General features: G+C 44.9%; 1 protein-coding gene across 1 annotated transcript in view; it reads right to left on the bottom strand.

Annotated features, from left to right (window-relative positions):
• LOC308304464 (calcium-binding protein 8-like) overlaps positions 1-2,103 on the bottom strand; it is a gene marked incomplete at its 3' end in the record, with an annotated part of 59,468 nt that extends 57,365 nt beyond the window's left edge. The window contains exon 1 of the mRNA XM_080749064.1: positions 1,980-2,103. Within this exon, the coding sequence (XP_080605190.1) occupies positions 1,980-2,097 (118 nt within the window). The 5' untranslated portion in view covers positions 2,098-2,103. The remainder of the gene's footprint in view (positions 1-1,979) is intronic.
• Positions 2,104-20,086: the final 17,983 nt, after the last annotated feature.

Genomic DNA, 20,086 nt, shown 5'->3' with positions numbered 1-20,086 from the left:
CTTTATGGTGGTTTGTTTACTGTTGAGTTAGAAAACAATGTTGCACAATAGGTTCATCATCTGGGGACCCCCCTGGGGGTCGGGGGGGGGGGGGGGGGGGGGTCCCGACCCACAGGTTGAGAACCACTGGTCTAGAAGGTGAGCGTTCTACCGTCCGAACTAACTGGACACGTGATGACGACGTTTTTGGGATGTGCGTGTTTATAAAAAGGAAGGGGGCAACAGGTGGTTATGATAAAAGATACTGATTGTTAATGCCTTGTGTAATTATGTTTATAGTGGTGACTGGTAAAACAAATCAGCACAGGAATGTAATTAAATTGATAAAAAGATTGATTAAAAAGAGTATGGCGCATGCAGCCAAAGAGTTCCAACCAGCTGATCCATCAGTGTATGAAAATTATTCAAACTAAAAGGGACCCGAATGAGAGGAGCAGCACTCCATATTGTAGTGCATAGCACTTTTATGAAATAAAAACTATTTTTAATGCATTTGCAATGCTACACTCTATGACAGGAAAGTCCTGATGCAGCAGAGCTGGTCACCAATACCAGTGTAACTAGCAACCAACTTGAAAGTGGATTAAATGAAACATATACTTGTATATACTTGACGTAAAATGTATTGCCGGTGTGTATTTGCCGGTGTGTATTGCCGGTGGCCCACATTCGGTTTACGAGTCCTTCAAAATAAACATATTTGTTACCTTCACATGCATTCATTGCAAACCCTCTCTCCATCATGCTCTCCGACCTAAGGCGGCTCACTAGTAGAATGTGCGTAGAATGTGCGCTGCGTCCCGTGGACATTAGGACATGCATAATATAATTCTAATCGGCTTAGTAGTCTTGCTATATTAGCTAACGGGCAAAAACACAGACGAACAGACACAGATAAACACACTCAAATTCATTGGGCGGAGACAAAAATAAAAGTCCATTAATAAAGTAACAAGACGTGTATTAAAAAAGTAATCAAGTGTGTCTGTAAGTGTTTTGGCCAACAGCCCATTTAATGAAGACATCGTGTTCATTAAGGAAGACCAGCTTTTGGGTATTGTTAAAAGACATCCTTATAATGCTGCTCACTCAGATGCCACAGTAATTGTTAGGTTCCATTTTATCTCCAGTATTGCATATTGGGAAATATAAGACCCTGAATCCAATCTATGAGCTTACAGGGGAAAAAATACATTTAATGATTCAAAGAAAATCACTGAACAATTAAATAAAAAGGCCACTGCTGCAGCTCAATGATGCAGCGTTTGATTATTTCAGTCCCGATGTTTCTAGGTCTGCATGCTTAATTGGCAGATTACATCGATTTTCTATGTTGTTAAATTCTGTCACTGTAATTTGGTAATGGAGAGGTTTGCTGTAATTGTTTTATGATTCATCTCAGGGGATAGGCTCAATACACAAAACATTTCTCATACATTTTACAATATTTCCTCACACACAGATGGCGGAGGTAAGAGAGATACATTGGCTTTTTTCTTTAATCTGTCTCCATCTTCTCTCTCGCTGTCAAAGCGGGTTTGCTAGTGTTTACGGGACTTCTACTTGTAACAGGGTATATCTTCATTGCAGTAATGAAACTTAGGTAAGTAAAACTTGCAAGTACTTCTTTCCTCACACAGCCCATTTTTTCACCCGGTGTCAATTATCTAATGTGATCCTGGGTGCTACTCTCCCTCTGCCAAACTGGGGAGAGCAACGGACTAACCTCATGCTTCTTCTCGCCTGACAGCGGGGAGCTTTCCCGGGTTGGACGTATAGCGCGTGGAAGGAACACGTTATTCCAACCAGTTCCTTTCCCCTCCATCGGGCACCCCAGCTGGCCAGGGCGAGGCAGCATAGAGACCAGAATTACTGCATGTTTTTTGTGAGGGTAGCTACCCTCTCTCTCTCTCTCTGACTGTGTTTATCTTCTTGTCTTATCTGCTCTAGCTGGTTGCCTGGTTGCCTGCATCACTCACCTCCGAGCTCCTCCGTGGAGATGCTGGTGAGCTGGAAGGCTTGGTTGCTCTCGGACAGCGAACTGCTCAGGTAGTTGTCAGGGTAGAGCAGACCCGCTCGCACATGATGGAACGGCATCTTCCCCCTGCGCGCACGCACACACACACACGCACGCACACACACACACACACACGCACGCACACACACGCACACGCACACACACAGAGAAACATTGTTAGAAAGAGCTTTCCAACAGTGGTAAAAAAGTACTACATTTTTTTACTTAAGTAAAAGTACTGCAATATAGAGATACTCTGTAGTAAAAGTCCGGAATTCAAAATGTACTTGAGTAAAAGTACAAAAGTGTCAGATTTTGGGGTTTGTAGTGTAAAGTACACCGTGATGATGTAATCTCGGTATAATTTACAATACAAACCCCAAAATCAATCCTCCAGTTCTAGGCAGCACAGAAGGGGGGGCACTTTTTTTATTTCCACACAACTCCTCTAAGGTATAGCAATGACATAGTTCAATGTTGAAAATGGGTGGTCTTCCCCTTAGTTTAAAGTACCAAAAGTAAATGTACAAAATGGTTGAAAATGGCACATCTACAAGCTCACAACGCGTCGCATCTGAGCTTGTAGATCGGCCACAATAACATCATAAAAATATTAGCAAATAAAACAGATGTTTTTCGTCCTTTATTTTAAATGTCAGCGGCTGTTTAAGTAAATGTACTTAGTTATTTGACACCACTGCTTTCCAAGCATTGCTCTCATCATCATCTACACAAAGAACATCAGTAAAATGACAGATGAACATCTATCCGTTTAACAACTATAAAACAGAGCAACAACAGCAACAAGCAGCCTCTTTTGTGTGAGCTTTTCAAATTGACTTTCAGATTTTATGGGAGGTTTCCCCTTGAGAAATGTTCCACACACTTAACCCATTTAGGCCTAGAATTATTGAACGCTTTAACCGGTGAAAAATAGCAGATATACAAGCTCACAGCGCGGCACCGAGTGCCGTGCTGCGAGCTTGTAGATCTGCTATTTTTGAAAAAGTCGTGAAAATGTGTGCAAATCTTGCTCACATGTTTCTAAATCAAATTCAGCTTCTGGGGGGTCCCTGGAACTAGATATTTTGAGATGGGGGTCCGTGGCCAAATACATATCATTTTGGGGGTCCTTCACATGAAAAGGTTTGAGCACCACTGTCTCTCGAGAACCGACTAACTGAGCTCCAGTGAAGTGAAAAGGACCTTTTCTTTGACGATGGCTGGCCAGATTGCTGACATAGAAACATAGGTTTTTTCAAAAAATCTTAGAAGGATTCAAAAGACACTTATAGAATCGGGTCAAAATTCATTTTTTCACGATTTTTCAAAAATAACAGATCTACAAGCTCGCAGCGCGGCACTCGGTGCCGCGCTGTGAGCTTGTATATCTGCTATTTTTTATATTTAAAGCATAAAATATTGCGTCATATTGTGTTCAGGCCTGGGTTAATATCACCTTCCACTACAAGGCACTTTGCTCTTATCTGAGACCCAGTCAAATCCAAAGGAATCCAAATGGGACTCAAGCACATTCTCCACACTTTTATACCGCTGCTACCAGGCCGTGAGGTGAAGAAGACAGCTGGCATAAAACTAGTACAGCTACAATAATCTATCTATAAATGCGAGAAGTCTCTGCGTGTCTGTCTGCGTGTATGTAATCCGCGTATCTCGAGAACCGTTCGTCCCACCGGCTTCAGATTCGGCACGCGCGTTCCCCGCCGCGGCACGGAGTGCAGTGCCGGGTCTCGACCCAACCCGACGCGCGGTTTTCCCGAACCGGCGCGAAACGTTCGGAATCTCCTTATGCGGGGTTGATTGTTGACATCAGGCTGTTCCGGAGGAAATCGGCGAAAGCTCTGACTCATTGTGACATCACTTCATAAAAGGCTCTGACATCACGTACGCCACATGAGTCAACAAAAAATCTCTGTGAGTGTGTATGTATGTATGTAATCCGCGTATCTCGAGAACCGTTCGTCCCACCGGCACGCGCGTTCTCCATATATGGGCATAAAATGAATGCCCCCATATATGGCATAAAATGGATTGCAGACAGACAGATACAGATATCTATGTAATCCGCGTATCTCGAGAACCGTTCGTCCCACCGGCTTCAGATTCGGCACGCGCGTTCTCCGCCGCGGCGCGGAGTGCAGTGCCCGGCCTCGACCCGACCCGACGCGCGTTTTTTCCGAAACGGCGCAAAACGTTCGGAATCTCCTTATGCGGAGCTGATTGTTGACATCAGGCTGTTCCGGAGGAAATCGGCGTAAGCTCTGACTCATTGTGACATCACTTCATAAAAGGCTCTGACATCACGTACGCCACATGAGTCAACAAAAAATCTCTGTGAGTGTATAAATGCGAGAAGTCTCTGCGTGTCTGTCTGCGTGTATGTAATCCGCGTATCTCGAGAACCGTTCGTCCCACCGGCTTCAGATTCGGCACGCGCGTTCTCCGCCGCGGCGCGGAGTGCAGTGCCCGGCCTCGACCCGACCCGACGCGCGTTTTTTCCGAAACGGCGCAAAACGTTCGGAATCTCCTTATGCGGAGCTGATTGTTGACATCAGGCTGTTCCGGAGGAAATCGGCGTAAGCTCTGACTCATTGTGACATCACTTCATAAAAGGCTCTGACATCACGTACGCCACATGAGTCAACAAAAAATCTCTGTGAGTGTGTAATCCGCGTATCTCGAGAACCGTTCGTCCCACCGGCACGCGCGTTCTCCATATATGGGCATAAAATGAATGCCCCCATATATGGGCATAAAATGGATTGCAGACAGACAGATACAGATATCTCCATATATGGACATAAATGGACAGAGGCAAACAGATGGTCAAAGATCTCCATATATGGGCATAAAATGGACGCAGACAGACAGATACAAACGGCGCAAAACGTTCCGAATCTCCTTATGCGGAGCTGATTGTTGACATCAGGCTGTTCCGGAGGAAATCGGCGTAAGCTCTGATTCATTGTGACATCACTTCATAAAAGGCTCTGACATCACGTACGCCACATGAGTCAACAAAAAATCTCTGTGAGTGTGTAATCCGCGTATCTCGAGAACCGTTCGTCCCACCGGCACGCGCGTTCTCCATATATGGGCATAAAATGAATGCCCCCATATATGGGCATAAAATGGATTGCAGACAGACAGATACAGATATCTCCATATATGGACATAAATGGACAGAGGCAAACAGATGGTCAAAGATCTCCATATATGGGCATAAAATGGACGCAGACAGACAGATACAGATATCTCCATATATGGACATAAATGGACAGAGGCAAACAGATGGTCAAAGATCTCCATATATGGGCATAAAATGGACGCAGACAGACAGATACAAACGGCGCAAAACGTTCGGAATCTCCTTATGCGGAGCTGATTGTTGACATCAGGCTGTTCCGGAGGAAATCGGCGTAAGCTCTGACTCATTGTGACATCACTTCATAAAAGGCTCTGACATCACGTACGCCACATGAGTCAACAAAAAATCTCTGTGAGTGTGTAATCCGCGTATCTCGAGAACCGTTCGTCCCACCGGCACGCGCGTTCTCCATATATGGGCATAAAATGAATGCCCCCATATATGGGCATAAAATGGATTGCAGACAGACAGATACAGATATCTCCATATATGGACATAAATGGACAGAGGCAAACAGATGGTCAAAGATCTCCATATATGGGCATAAAATGGACGCAGACAGACAGATACAAACGGCGCAAAACGTTCGGAATCTCCTTATGCGGAGCTGATTGTTGACATCAGGCTGTTCCGGAGGAAATCGGCGTAAGCTCTGACTCATTGTGACATCACTTCATAAAAGGCTCTGACATCACGTACGCCACATGAGTCAACAAAAAATCTCTGTGAGTGTGTAATCCGCGTATCTCGAGAACCGTTCGTCCCACCGGCACGCGCGTTCTCCATATATGGGCATAAAATGAATGCCCCCATATATGGGCATAAAATGGATTGCAGACAGACAGATACAGATATCTCCATATATGGACATAAATGGACAGAGGCAAACAGATGGTCAAAGATCTCCATATATGGGCATAAAATGGACGCAGACAGACAGATACAGATATCTCCATATATGGGCATAAATGGACACAGGCAAACAGATGTTCAAAACGGGTCCTATGACAACAGGTATAATGAGGTTTGCATTAAAGGGGGAACCGGCACTGTGTCTGCAACACAGTTGGAGGCACAGACAGATACTCCATATATGGGCATAAAATGGACGCAGATAGACAGATATCTCCATATATGGGCATAAAATGGACCCAGAACTATAACTGCAGTGATCTCCATATATGGACATAAAATGGACGCCGACAGACAGACAGACAGATACAGATATCTCCATATATGGGCATAAATGGACACAGGCAGACAGATGGTCAAAACGGGTCCTATGAAAACAGGTATAATGGGGTTTGCATTAAAGGGCGGGGCATTCATTCCCTATTTACATTGTTCCGAGTTGGCCAGGTCGCCGACTAGACGCTGGGCCGCCCGAAGGGCGGCCCAGCTTCTAGTAATACTAATAATAAATAATGTGAAATGAATTGACAAAGATGAAAACTGTCATTTTAGTTCCTTTGAGCTTGTTTTGTAATTTGTATACAGTTTCAGTTTACAGTTTTCAGTTTAGGCATTTAGCAGATGCTTTTATGCTTTTTTTTTTACAATAAGCAGGTAAGTTTCACGTGGTTAGGGTTATTTCATTTTTATTTCAGTTAATGAAAATATGTTTTCACGTTTACAGTAGTTTTGTTACTTTGTTTGTTTGGGTTAACTATAATAACCTTAGTTTGCAAGTGTAGCCTGGGGTACCAAACAAATCTGCAAGTTATTTTATTTTTATTTGTTCCGGCAGATATTTTTTTCAGTTTTATTCAAAAAACTATGGCTAAAACCAAATCAAAATTTGCTGTCAAAATCAACACTGCTAACATGGGGCAGGTTTGATAAATACTCTGAAGGTCCGTCCAGTGCAAACTCATCCAGAGGAAACTCAGACCAAACTGTCAAACTGATCAAATATGATTAAATGGAATTGCATTGCCCATTTCTAAACACAAACATGACATATTTAGTGTATTGTTTAACTGTGTTGTATGGAAGTTTGTGACCAGGACACAACATTTCTCTGCTTGAAAAGGAACAAGCTACAGTACTGTATTAATAAGCCCAACCTCATATATGTTCCAATTTGTTGCTCTAATTGGCTGTAGCAGGTGTATCCAAGCGCCCAATGACAATTTACTTGGAGGTTCCATGTAATTTGCATTTGTGAATTGGTCTGGCTTCATTGATTTTTGGAATTAATATTTTATTAGACAGAAATGTAAAACAGCTAAGTACAGTTTTTTTTTTTTTGGATTGATTGATTCGTTTGTTGAAAATAAATTAAAAAGGATATAAACACAAGAAAGCCTGTAGGCTTGTTTCCATCATGGTCCTTTAAATCCGAGCACTTACAGTAGTCTAAAAGGATTACACCAAAAAGTTGTCTTGTTTCCATTGGGGTCCTAGTTATTCAATTAATTTTCCAAAAACATTCAATATCATCACAAGTACTGTACAACTAGACTGCACTCTGTCGAGGTGCCAACTTGCGACTTGTGTACTCGTAGCCATGCATCATGTATCCTATGTGCGCCAGCAGATGATGGTGACGTCACCAAGAATGTTGGTCCCTGTTTGGCAACGCAGACAATTACGCAAACAGACACGCCACATACAAAATCACCGAACTGTGATTTTGCGCATACTTGAGCACTATGCTGGCGCAAGTAAAAACACTAGCTATATGTACATAGTAGAAAAAAGGGGAGATGTGGGGGTAAAGTAAGCCCCCCCCTTACTTTGTGAGGGAGAAGCACGACTGGTCTTCAACCAGCCTAAGTTCTCACATGTCTCTCCCCTTCTCCGCAGCCTCCACTGGCTCCCGGTTGCGGCCCGCACTGAATACAAAACACTGATGCTGACCTTCAAAGCAGCCAAAGGTATGGCTCCTCCATACCTCCAGAAACTGATCAACCCCTACACCCCCACCCGGTCACTTAGATCAGCCAACACAGGGATGCTGACAGAACCCTCGCTAAAAACTCCAGGGCAAAAATCCACTCGTCCGAGACAGTTTGCCCTCCTGGCCCCCAAGTTGTGGAATAAACTCCCTGTCGCACTTAGAACAATGGACTCACTCGCTAGCTTTCGCCGTGGACTGAAGACTCACCTTTTCAGACTCCACCTAAACCCTTAGCACTACAGAAAAATCAATGAATACATGAAGCTAGTTAGCATTTGTTTTGTTTTTTATGTTTTTTAGAACTTTGATTATATGGTGTTTTTCTAGATAGATATCCTTTTGCATTTGTTATATTGTTGATGATGTACTGACATATTATCTTGTTTATTATTGTGATGTTATCTGCTGATTGTAAGTCGCTTTGGATTAAAAGCGTCTGCTAAATGCCTAAACTGTAAACTGTAAACTGAGAAGTGATCACTTCTCGCCTACTTAACCCTGCAAGACCCAAATTAATTTCTACTTGCCAAAAAAGAAAAAGAAAAAAAAAATTCAGATGGTGTAGTAGGAGTCCTAATCAGAGGAAAATGTAATGAATCATAAATCATAAATGTACTCTAATTTACATTTTGGGGATATTTTTCACAATAATAACATATGTACATGTTCTAGACATTCTAATGATCACCCAAAAATGATTACAGGCATTTTAATTATGTTTTTGTGAGGAATAGCTTCAGTGAAAAAGCTTCGTCCAGACTCTGGAATGTCAGCCTCCGTGGGGGGTATTTATATGCAAATATGCAATGGCATTATAATACTAAACAATAGGATCCAATGGTGATGTCAATGTGAAAAAACTGCTGTCGGCAGGTAAGTAAATGCCTTCTTCAAGATATGGGTGTGTACAAACATGAGATTTTGAACGTGGTCTGGTGGTGCTATGAACACTTCTGCAGCCTCAATGTCAAGAAAACAGAAGCGGTGTTAGTCGACCCCAGATCTGACCCGGTTAACCTACGTTGACTCGTCTCCCATACAGAGCTTATAAATATACAGTACACCTGCTGTGGAGAATTCAGGTAGAAAATGTCTACGCCCGGGTCCAACAGCGGCTGACCTTTGGTGTATGTCAACCAGAAGTCGAACCATGCTGTAGTTGAGAGTATACTGCAGAGTTGCATCTCACCCTGGTTAGGGCTTTCAGTGGTACAGCTGAAAAAGCCCAGCTTACCCGGCCAACACAAAGAGTCATGAAAATAGCAGCATTAAGCACGCACACTCCAGACTGTTGATAATAAAACTATGGTGTAAAATCAGATGGTGTTGTAGGAGTCCTAATCAGAGGAAAATGTAATGTTGTTTAAAAAAAAGGTTTTTGCCATAGCCATAAATCATAAATGATACTCTAATTTACATTTTGGGGATATTTCTCACAATAATAACATATGTACATGTTCTAGACATTCTAATGATCACCAAAAAATGATTACAGGCATTTTAATTATGTTTTTGTGAGGAATAGCTTCAGTGAAAAAGTGAGATGTTGTTCGTCCAGACTCTGGAATGTCAGCCTCTGTGGGGGGTGTGAATGTCAGCCTCTGTGGGGGGTATTTATATGCAAATATGCAATGGCATTGTAATACTAAACAATAGGATCCAATGGTGATGTGAAAAAAGAGCAGGAAAACTAATTATTTAATCACTTTCTTTTTTTTATAAAATAGAAATGTTGCCAAAAAACTACGGTGGGCCTTGCAGGGTTAAGGGAGAAGTGATAACTAACTCCCACTTTGGCCTCCTGAAAGGTGAATTTTCAAGACTATTGGAAAGAAATTGGACCTTCCTTCCATTTAGTGTAGCACAGTGGTTCTCAAACTTTTGAGGACTCCCATGTACAATTACCCAGTCACACACACACACACACACACACACACACACACACACACACACACACACACACACACACACACACACACACACACACACACACACACACACACACACACACACACTTAATTTCTGTTTAGATCATCCCAGGTGCCTCAAAAAAACATTTTTTTAAACACAAGCCGTCTTCGACTCAACTAATGCTGATTTCATGCTGCAAAGCTCAGTCTCCTCCGCAACACAACCCCGCTGACAAATTACGCAATCACGATGGAATTCAATGCAGTCATCACAATAGACCATTCCTTTGTTATTACACAGATGAATACAGACGCAATGTAATCAGTGAGTCATGAGTCTAATCTGTCTAATCTATTATTCTCTTGCCTGTCTCTCTCTCTTTGACTGTCTGTCTGTTTGTCCCAATCTTTGTCTCTGTCTCTCTGTCTCACTCTCCCGCTCTCTCTTTCTCCATGTCATTCAGTCTCTCCCGGGCCACGGGCCCGCAGGCACAAATGCACCGATGTCCTGTCACACGCGCTATAACCTCCTCTAAATTCATATGCTGACTTCCTCTCCCTCCAGACACCGACATGGCTCTGTGGGACACTGCGGGGCATCAATCATGCTTGTTCCCTGACGGTCTATTGCTGCTGAGAACACGTCTCTCCATGTGGATTCACCAGGGACAATCTGTTGTTGGCTTTTCTCATTGTCTATAGCTCAACTTATATGTTGTCGTACAAGGGTTTTGTGCCGAAAACCGAAAGATAGGATCTGCTACTTTCGCCATGCGACACCGCTGTACGACGAATGATAAATTGAGCATATTTCTCCAATGGCTCTGGTGATGGTGCCTTGCCTACTACACTTGCCAATATGACATACTAGATTAAATTGAATGGAAATGAGTGTGTTGGATCTGGGGAGAGAGAGAGAGAGAGAGAGAGAGAGAGAGAGAGAGAGAGAGAGAGAGAGAGAGAGAGAAAGAAATAGTCATTTTGCTTTGGCAACATTGCAAATGACATCCATGCCAAAGCAAACATTTGGAAATGTGGCGAGGGGAACATCTCGGTTTATACATTGATGTTTTTATGGAGTTTTTAGGAAAGGCGGTTGTTTATATGCAGTGATTTCACTAATTATTTGATTATGTTTAGCTTTGATTCATTACCATTATTCATCTCTCTTGACTCATCTGTGTATTTCTATTCGTCTAGAGAAAACAAAATAGACAGGAATACTGTGATTTACAAACACAGCATTTAAATAAAAGTCCTTTGTAAATAAAATGCCCCTCTATTTATCTCTCTCTCTCTCTCTGCTGGCTTTGTGTGTGTAGTCTGTGTTCAGCCTGAGAGCCCAAGAGAGCACAATTAGACAACAAAATAACTGCCATTCGCCGTTGCAGTTTGGAGCGACCTGTAGAAAAGGATAGGCAGAAGTGCTGAAGGCACGCTGCCACTCACAGAGACTACTGGCCAATCACAGTGCTTATTTCTGTCAGAATCTATGACACGTTCAAATAGACAAACGACCAGAGGGAACAGCAGTGCGCTCAGTTCCTATATATCCGAACGCACCCTGGCCTGGGTTACGAAAAGACCCACCCCTACCTGCCTCTGATTGGCCTACCGAACTTCCGTTTCTGTGACGCATGCGGAAGTGTGCTTCACAATTCTGGAAGCTTGCCTTAAAAATTGCCTTGCCTTTTTTACAGACGCTCCAGAGCCAGAGGAGGCGTCTACCTTTCTATGTCTATGGTTAGTCACTCCCCCATACACACGCGCACCCAACGCCCACAGCACCCCTAACACCCTCACAACCAACCAACAACCAATAAAATCAGGGATATGGACTGCGACTACAGATCCCATAGCCAGAGATAAGGAATGCTAATGAACAAATTAATTGTTGGACAACTGAAAATGGATGAGGAGACAGACAGTTTTCTTCAATTTAGTCGTATTTTTTCCTTTATAGTCGTATTTTTTTCTTTTACAAGTCATTAATAACAATAAAGCAGGTTGGATTAATTACAATAAAGCCGATTGAATTACCTTTTAATTCCTTTCTATTTAAACTTTGAATTGAAATTAAACATCAGTTTTTTAAAACGACGGCTCCAATGGCACGACAACACCAAGACCAGTCAAATCACTGATTAACACTTTACAACGAGAGAAGTTTCATACTCACAAAAACAAAACACATTGTGTATTTATAGAAATCTCTTAGTTGAAAGAGAAATGAGTTCAGGAAGAATGAGACGGAAGGAGAGATAGGGAGGGAGATCGGCCTCAGTCTTTCTATTCAAGATCAGACTCGTGCAAGTGTGAATCTGAGAGCAACAGATAGAAGGAGGGAGAGAGAGAGAGAGAGAGAGAGAGAGAGAGAGAGAGAGAGATTGCAAATCCCATTACTCAATTTTACGCCTCCTCGCATCCTCGCCCCTTTGTCTCCCAGCCGTGACCCGTAAATCGATCGAGTTCCAATTCATAAATTGCTTCTCGAGGACCCAAGGATAGCCAATAGGCATACCTGGAACTGGAGCATAGGTGCTTGCCAGGTAAAAACCAGAACGCACAACACCACCCCCTGGCGGTGGTGGCAGTGTGTGAAAGAGGCTGGCCCGCCAGGCTACATAGGTCCACACCATAGAGTATATATAAAATAGAGAGCGGACGAGCCCCGCCCCCACTATCATTTCAATGCAAGTGCTCAGTGGCATTTTGAAGCAACGGCTACGTGCTAGCATGTAGCTAATCCAGGTGCATTCTGGGGGATATTGGAACCAGCTCTGGTTCCAAAATGACGTCACGCTGCTCTCCGCTCAGAGGAAGGATTGTCTGGAGTGGAGGGGGCGGGGCTAAAATGCGCGTTTAGGCTGCAGTTCCAACTTCGGCCACCATCGGGGTTGCTTCAAATCTAGCCCTGGGTTCTGGGGGCTTGGTCCACACACATGGGTGAGTTGTCAAAGATGGGCGTGTAAAACAAGAGGGCGGGTTTATATTGATACTATGTGGAAAGCAGCCATGTTAGAAAGAAATATAGGGTCCCCTTCATTACTTCCTTCACAGGTGTTACCAATGATACAGATTAAGGCTGTGTTCCATTCTGGTCAAACAGAGTCAGGGTGCTGATATTGTGCATGTTGGCTCACTGGAAACACTATGCTACACCAGTGGGTCTCAAAGTGTCATTGAGGGGGTTCCAAATGGCCCCTTATGGGTCTGTAACTCTGAGAGTAATGGACCCGTACTGGTCCATTTGGTTCCATGTGTAGTACACTCTCAGAGTTATGGTGGTCCTTGAAATCCAAAGGTTTGAGAACCAATGTTATACACTAAATGGACCAGAATGGCTGCTGTGCATGGTGCCTATTTGGCCGACTAGCAGTTCCATAGTTCCATATACTTTTTTCGGGGCGTGGCTGTTCGGAGCGATATGGCAGAGTTTACGAGAACCTCTAATCCGGTTGATTTTAATACATTTCATACCTTTGAAAACGTGTGAATTCGGACATTCTGCATAATTACTTTCTACTTGGTCCTTTACTGTAAGTACATTTTGATACCAATACTTTTACTTAAAGGGGAAGACCACCCATTTACAATATTGAACTATGTCATTAATATACCTTAGAGGAGTTGTGTGGAAATAGGAGAAAAGTTCCCCCTCTTCTGTGTTGCCTAGAACTGGAGGATTGATTTTGGGGTTTGTATTGTAAATTACAACTTGATGACATCACACATTGTACTTTACAATACAAACCCCAAAATCAATCCTCCAGTTCTAGGCAACACAGAAGAGCGGGAACTTTTTTTCTATTTCCACACAACTCCTCTAAGGTATATTAATGACATATTTCAATATTGAAAATGGGTGGTCTTCCCCTTTAAGTAAAGAATGTGAGTACTTTTTCCTCCGCTGTCGGCAGGTACTGTAAGTGCCTTCTTCAGGGTAGGGGTGGGTACAAACATGAGATCTAGAACTTTGTCCGGTGGTGCAATGAACACTTCTGCAGCCTCAATGTCAAGAAAACAGAGGCGGTGTTAGTCGACCCCAGATCTGACCCGGTTAACCTACGTTGACTCGTCTCCCATACAGAGCTTATATACAGTACACCTGCTGTGGAGAATTCAGGTAGAAAATGTCTACACCCGGGTCCAACAGCGGCTGACCTTTAAGGTGTATGTCAACCCGAAGGTGATGCTTCTCTTCGAACCATGCTGTAGTTAAGAGTATACTGCAGAGTTGCATCTCAGCCGAGTTATAGGGCTTTCAGTGCTGAAAAAGCCCAGCTTACCCGGCCAACACAAAGAGCCATGACAATCATAGCAGCACTAAGCACGCACACTCCAGACTGTTGATAATAAAACTATGGTGAGACAGGTCCAGAAGATTATTTCACACCCAACTCATGTCCTCCATCCACCATCCTGAGTAACAGCTTCTTCTCTTAGGCAGACACAGACACTTCAGAGTCTCTCCCTGTGCAAAATGAACCGCTTCAAGCACTTCTTTGTGCCCCGGCTCATTAAAGTCCTAAATGATAAGATAGTCAGGGCCAAACTCCTGCAACACTGCTTGCGTTTGAATGTATTTTAATTGTATGCATGTAATATTTCATGAGGATTTTATGTTGCTTACTTAAATGGTAAATGGTGCATTTATCCTATAGGTGCTTTACAAAGATTGTGCATTACATTCATCCATTCTCACACACACACAGTAAGGGCGAGTGCCAAAGTGCGGCTGGCCCTCGTGCGCGCGCGCGCACACGCACACGCACACGCACACACACACACACACACACACACACACACACACACACACACACACACACACACACTTCATACATCGATGTTGGAGGAAACCATGCAAGGCACCAACCTGCTCATCGAGAACAATTAGGGTCAATTCAGCGTCTTGCTCAAGGACATTTTGACACCAACTCTGGGGGAGCCCAGATTCGAACTACCTCTTGAGCCACGGCCGCCCCTTACTTATCCCAGCCAGCACGCCCACATGGGTCCCGCATGGGTACGAGTTGGGCTACTTGGGTACCACGTGGGCATGGGCTTGATGTGGGCAAATTACATGGGTCCCACGTGGGATACATGTGGGATACCTGGGCATGGGTTGGAAGTGGGCTTTCCCACATGGTTCCCACATGGGCTACATGTGGGCTAACTGGGCATGGGATTGAAGTGGGCTGGCCCAAGTGGTTCCCACGTGGGCTACATGTGGGATAACTGGGCATGGGATGGAGGTGGGCTGGCCCAAGTGGTTCCCACATGGGCTACATGTGGGCTAACTGGGCATGGGATGGAAGTGGGTTGGCCCTCGTGGTTCCCGCATGGGCTACATGTGGGCTAACTGGGCATGGGATGGAAGTGGGCTGGCCCACGTGGTTCCCGCATGGGCTACATGTGGGCTAAGTGGGCATGGGATGGAAGTGGGCTGGCCCAGGTGGTTCCTGCGTGGGCTACATGTGGGCTAACTGGGCATGGGATGGAAGTGGGCTGGGGCACGAGGTTCCTGCATGGGCTACATGTGGGCTAACTGGGCATGGGATGGACGTGGGCTGGCCCACGTGGTTCCCGCATGGGCTACATGTGGGCTAAGTGGGCATGGGATGGAAGTGGGCTGGCCCAGGTGGTTCCCGCATTTAAACTAGTGAAAACAGCCGATCTACACGCACACAACGCAGAGGCGTTGTGTGCTTGTAGATCAGCTGTTTTCACTACTTTTGCGACGGCCTTGTGTGATGAAGCAGTGCTTTACTTTGCGAAAAAATTTACAAATGTGAAACTTGGAGATACAAGGTTTCTGCCCGACAGTGACGATATAATAATAATAATAATAATAAGTAACAGTTCTTTAAGATTTGTTAACTTTTTGTTAACTGTTCAACCACTAGGCCATCAGCGCCCTACTGCCCATACATCGTAGCTGTCGGGCAGAAATGCAGAGCTAAGCGATGCGCTTCGAGCGTGTCGAATTCTACTACTTTTGCAATTTTTTTCATTTGAATTCTGAAAAGTAGGCTAACTGTTTTGTTATACCTGACAGAGACGATATAGCCTACAGCACACGGCAATTTTGAGACTTACCATCTTTGTGTCGGTCTTCTGTGTGATGCCTGATTCATACTTATTCGCACGACGGAGTCGCACGCCAGAAATAGACAACCTACATTCTCACAACTCGTTGTGTTGTGAGCGTGTAGGTCAGAATCAGCTTTATTGTCACATCACACTGGTTTGGAGGTGTAAAGAAGTTGGGTCTCGTTCATTTGTCGATGAGGTACAGCATAAGGTGTGAAAGTGGTGACACATTGGTTCGTCCACGTGGTACAGTAGGTCCACCGGGAAAGTAAAAGTCCGCACAGAGGAACATGTCCACATGAAGGGAGGAAAGAGAAAGGAGGGAAACAAAACTGCTACTTTCAAGTAGGCTGTGTGCAGGGGCGTCACACCAAATTCTGGGCCCTGGGTACAAGGATTCACTGCGGGCCCCCCATGAATGTTAACTATTGAAAAATAGCAGATATACAAGCTCAGTGAGCTTGTATATCTGCTATTTTTGAAAAATTGTGAAAATGTGTGAAGAAACCTATGTTTCTATGTCAGTGATGCTCAAACCTTTTCACGTCAAGGACCCCCAAAATGATATGAATTTGGCCACGGACCCCCATCTCAAAATATTTAGTTCCAGGGACCCCCCCCCCCGGAAGCAAAATTTGAGTTACAAATGTTCGCTTAAAAAATACATATTCAAAGATTTGCACACATTTTCACGACTTTTCAAAAAAATAGCAGATCTACAAGCTCGCAGCGCGGCACTCGGTGCCGCGCTGTGAGCTTGTATATCTGCTATTTTTCAATAGCTAAAGTTACTAGGGCCCCTCCACCTTGGGCCCTGGTAACTCAGTCCCACTTTCCTACCCCTTGTGACGCCCCTGGCTGTGTAATCAGGCCTTGTTTAGCAGTCTGATGTTGCAGAGTGGAAGCTGCTCAGGGATTCTTGCCTGGTCATAGTAGGGGTGTGAACAGTTTGTGGCTGGGGTCAGGGTGAGCATGTCCTTGATACTGGGGCTGGGGCTCACTGGTGGGCCATCAAATCGTTGGCAGAAAACTAACATTTCTTTTTTTTTAATAATTTTTATCCCGCGATTTTGCAACCCATTTTCACCCAGTGCCAATTGCCTATGTAATCCTGGGCTCTGCTCTCCCTCTGCCGCGCCTGGGGAGACAACGGACTGACCTCATGCTTCCTTCAATGCATGAGTAGTCCAAGTTGTTTCTTTTCACCTGACAGGGGGGATTTCCCCGGGATGGACGTAGCACGTGGAAGGAACACGTTATTCCAACCAGTTCCTTTCCCCTCCATCAGGCGCCCGGCTGGCCAGGGGGAGGCATTATTGAGACCAGGATTACTGCATGTTTTTGTGAGGGTATCAACCCTAGGAGTCACGGGGAGAACATGCAAACTCCACACAGAAAGGCCCTATCGCCGACCCCACCTAGGGGTCGGCGAAAACTAACATTAAATGATATATTACATTAAAAGACCATTTTCAACCTACTGTATCTTCATAATATTACAATTTGTCCTGACTAATGCCCATTTATGTCTACTCACGCTGTGTCTCAGAGGAGGGCTGTGGACTGCCAACTACCCAGCCAGCACGCCCACATGGGTCCCGCATGGGTACGAGTTGGGCTACTTGGGTACCACGTGGGCATGGGCTTGATGTGGGCAAATTACATGGGTCCCACGTGGGATACATGTGGGATACCTGGGCATGGGTTGGAAGTGGGCTTTCCCACATGGTTCCCACATGGGCTACATGTGGGCTAACTGGGCATGGGATTGAAGTGGGCTGGCCCAAGTGGTTCCCACGTGGGCTACATGTGGGATAACTGGGCATGGGATGGAGGTGGGCTGGCCCAAGTGGTTCCCACATGGGCTACATGTGGGCTAACTGGGCATGGGATGGAAGTGGGTTGGCCCTCGTGGTTCCCGCATGGGCTACATGTGGGCTAACTGGGCATGGGATGGAAGTGGGCTGGCCCACGTGGTTCCCGCATGGGCTACATGTGGGCTAAGTGGGCATGGGATGGAAGTGGGCTGGCCCAGGTGGTTCCTGCGTGGGCTACATGTGGGCTAACTGGGCATGGGATGGAAGTGGGCTGGGGCACGAGGTTCCTGCATGGGCTACATGTGGGCTAACTGGGCATGGGATGGACGTGGGCTGGCCCACGTGGTTCCCGCATGGGCTACATGTGGGCTAAGTGGGCATGGGATGGAAGTGGGCTGGCCCAGGTGGTTCCCGCGTGGGCTACATGTGGGCTAACTGGGCATGGGATGGAAGTGGGTTGGCCCACGTGGTTCCCGCATGGGCTACATGTGGGCTAACTGGGCATGGGATGGAAGTGGGCTTGGCCACAAGGTTCCTGCATGGGCTACATGTGGGCTAACTGGGCATGGGATGGACATGGGCTGGCCCACGTGGTTCCCGCATGGGCTACATGTGGGCTAAGTGGGCATGGGATGGAAGTGGGCTGGCCCAGGTGGTTCCCGCGTGGGCTACATGTGGGCTAACTGGGCATGGGATGGAAGTGGGTTGGCCCACGTGGTTCCCGCATGGGCTACATGTGGGCTAACTGGGCATGGGATGGACATGGGCTGGCCCACGTGGTTCCCGCATGGGCTACATGTGGGCTAACTGGGCATGGGTTGGAAGTGGGCAGGCCCACATGGTTCCCACATTGGTCTACATAGATTTTTCAACTTCAAGCGTCAATCACTGGTTCCCACATCGGCTTATTTTTAAATGTATTTTTTATTTTATTTCAGTTATTTTTTGGCTGTGAATTGGCCTAGGCAATGAGTGGGGAAAACTATTTCCTTTGAATGTTTCCATATGGACTTACGAAGTCTAGCCTAGTTATTAACAACAGCTTGACCAACATATCTATTCAGGGGGTTATGTATAAAGAAGAAAAATAATAATAAAGAAAAACATCCATGACTTTAATGCTATATCAATTCCATGCTGTACCGGTACCAGTAGGAGAGATAACAGGCAGAATGTTGGCCAAAATAACACTTCTACTTTCTCTAATTGTGTAGACTTGTTGTAAATTAAGTAATGCAGATGTTTAACAATAATTTAGTGTAAAATGAAACTGTAGATCTATGAGGGTCCATTTGGTCACCAACTCGCCATCATTTAGCTAGGGACCACCTGGAACGCTCCCAAAAACCACTGGTGGTGTGTGTGCGTGTGCGTGTGCGTGCGTGCGTGCGTGTGTGTGTGTGCGCGTGCGTGTTGTGACATGTCTGTGTGTTGTGACATGTCTGCTTTATGTGCTGATAGGTACTTTTACAATATAATAATACATAATACACATTATTTAAAAGTCAGTAGCTGATTAGACTTGATGCATTTTGGACAGACAGACAGACAGGCACATTGCACGCACGCACGCACGCATGCACGCACGCACGCACGCACGCACGCACACACACACACACACACACACACATACACACACACACACACACACACACACAGAGAAAGAGGGAGAGAGAGGGAGAGAGAGAGGGCAGACAGACCAACCAGGGACAGAATCTCATTACCATTTGAATACAGGGTGAGTTCACACGTCACTGTGAAGTCCATCTAACCAATCACTTTCCTTCTCAGATTTTGAAAAGTAACTAATAGAATTAGGAACTCATTTTCCACTAGGCTACTGTACTGTACTGTCTTGCGATTTGGCTTAACCCACGGATGGACCTTAAAACATCTAAAAGTATGGTAAGTAGCCTCATTGTCTACTCTATATTCTAAAATGTTCTCAAACTAGCCCAGAGACAGGCTGGTTTTAACTCAAGGTTTGTTGTTTTTGTCAGCTTAACCAAGGACATTATCTTAAACAAGTTGCATGTTTTAGCTCTAGATTTAAATTTGTTATCACATTGTAACCAATTATTTCAATTATTATTATTATTTAATTATTTAGTACAGCCAGATGCTTAAAGGTGGGCCAGAACATAACTTTTTCCCTCCTCAAAGATGTGTAGGCCTACA

Source organism: Nannobrachium achirus (genome assembly GCF_963921795.1).
Source record: "Nannobrachium achirus genome assembly, chromosome: 19".
Taxonomy (NCBI): Eukaryota; Metazoa; Chordata; class Actinopteri; order Myctophiformes; family Myctophidae; genus Nannobrachium; species Nannobrachium achirus.
Note: the sequence above shows the minus strand (reverse complement) of the source record. Positions and strands in the feature narration are given on the sequence as shown.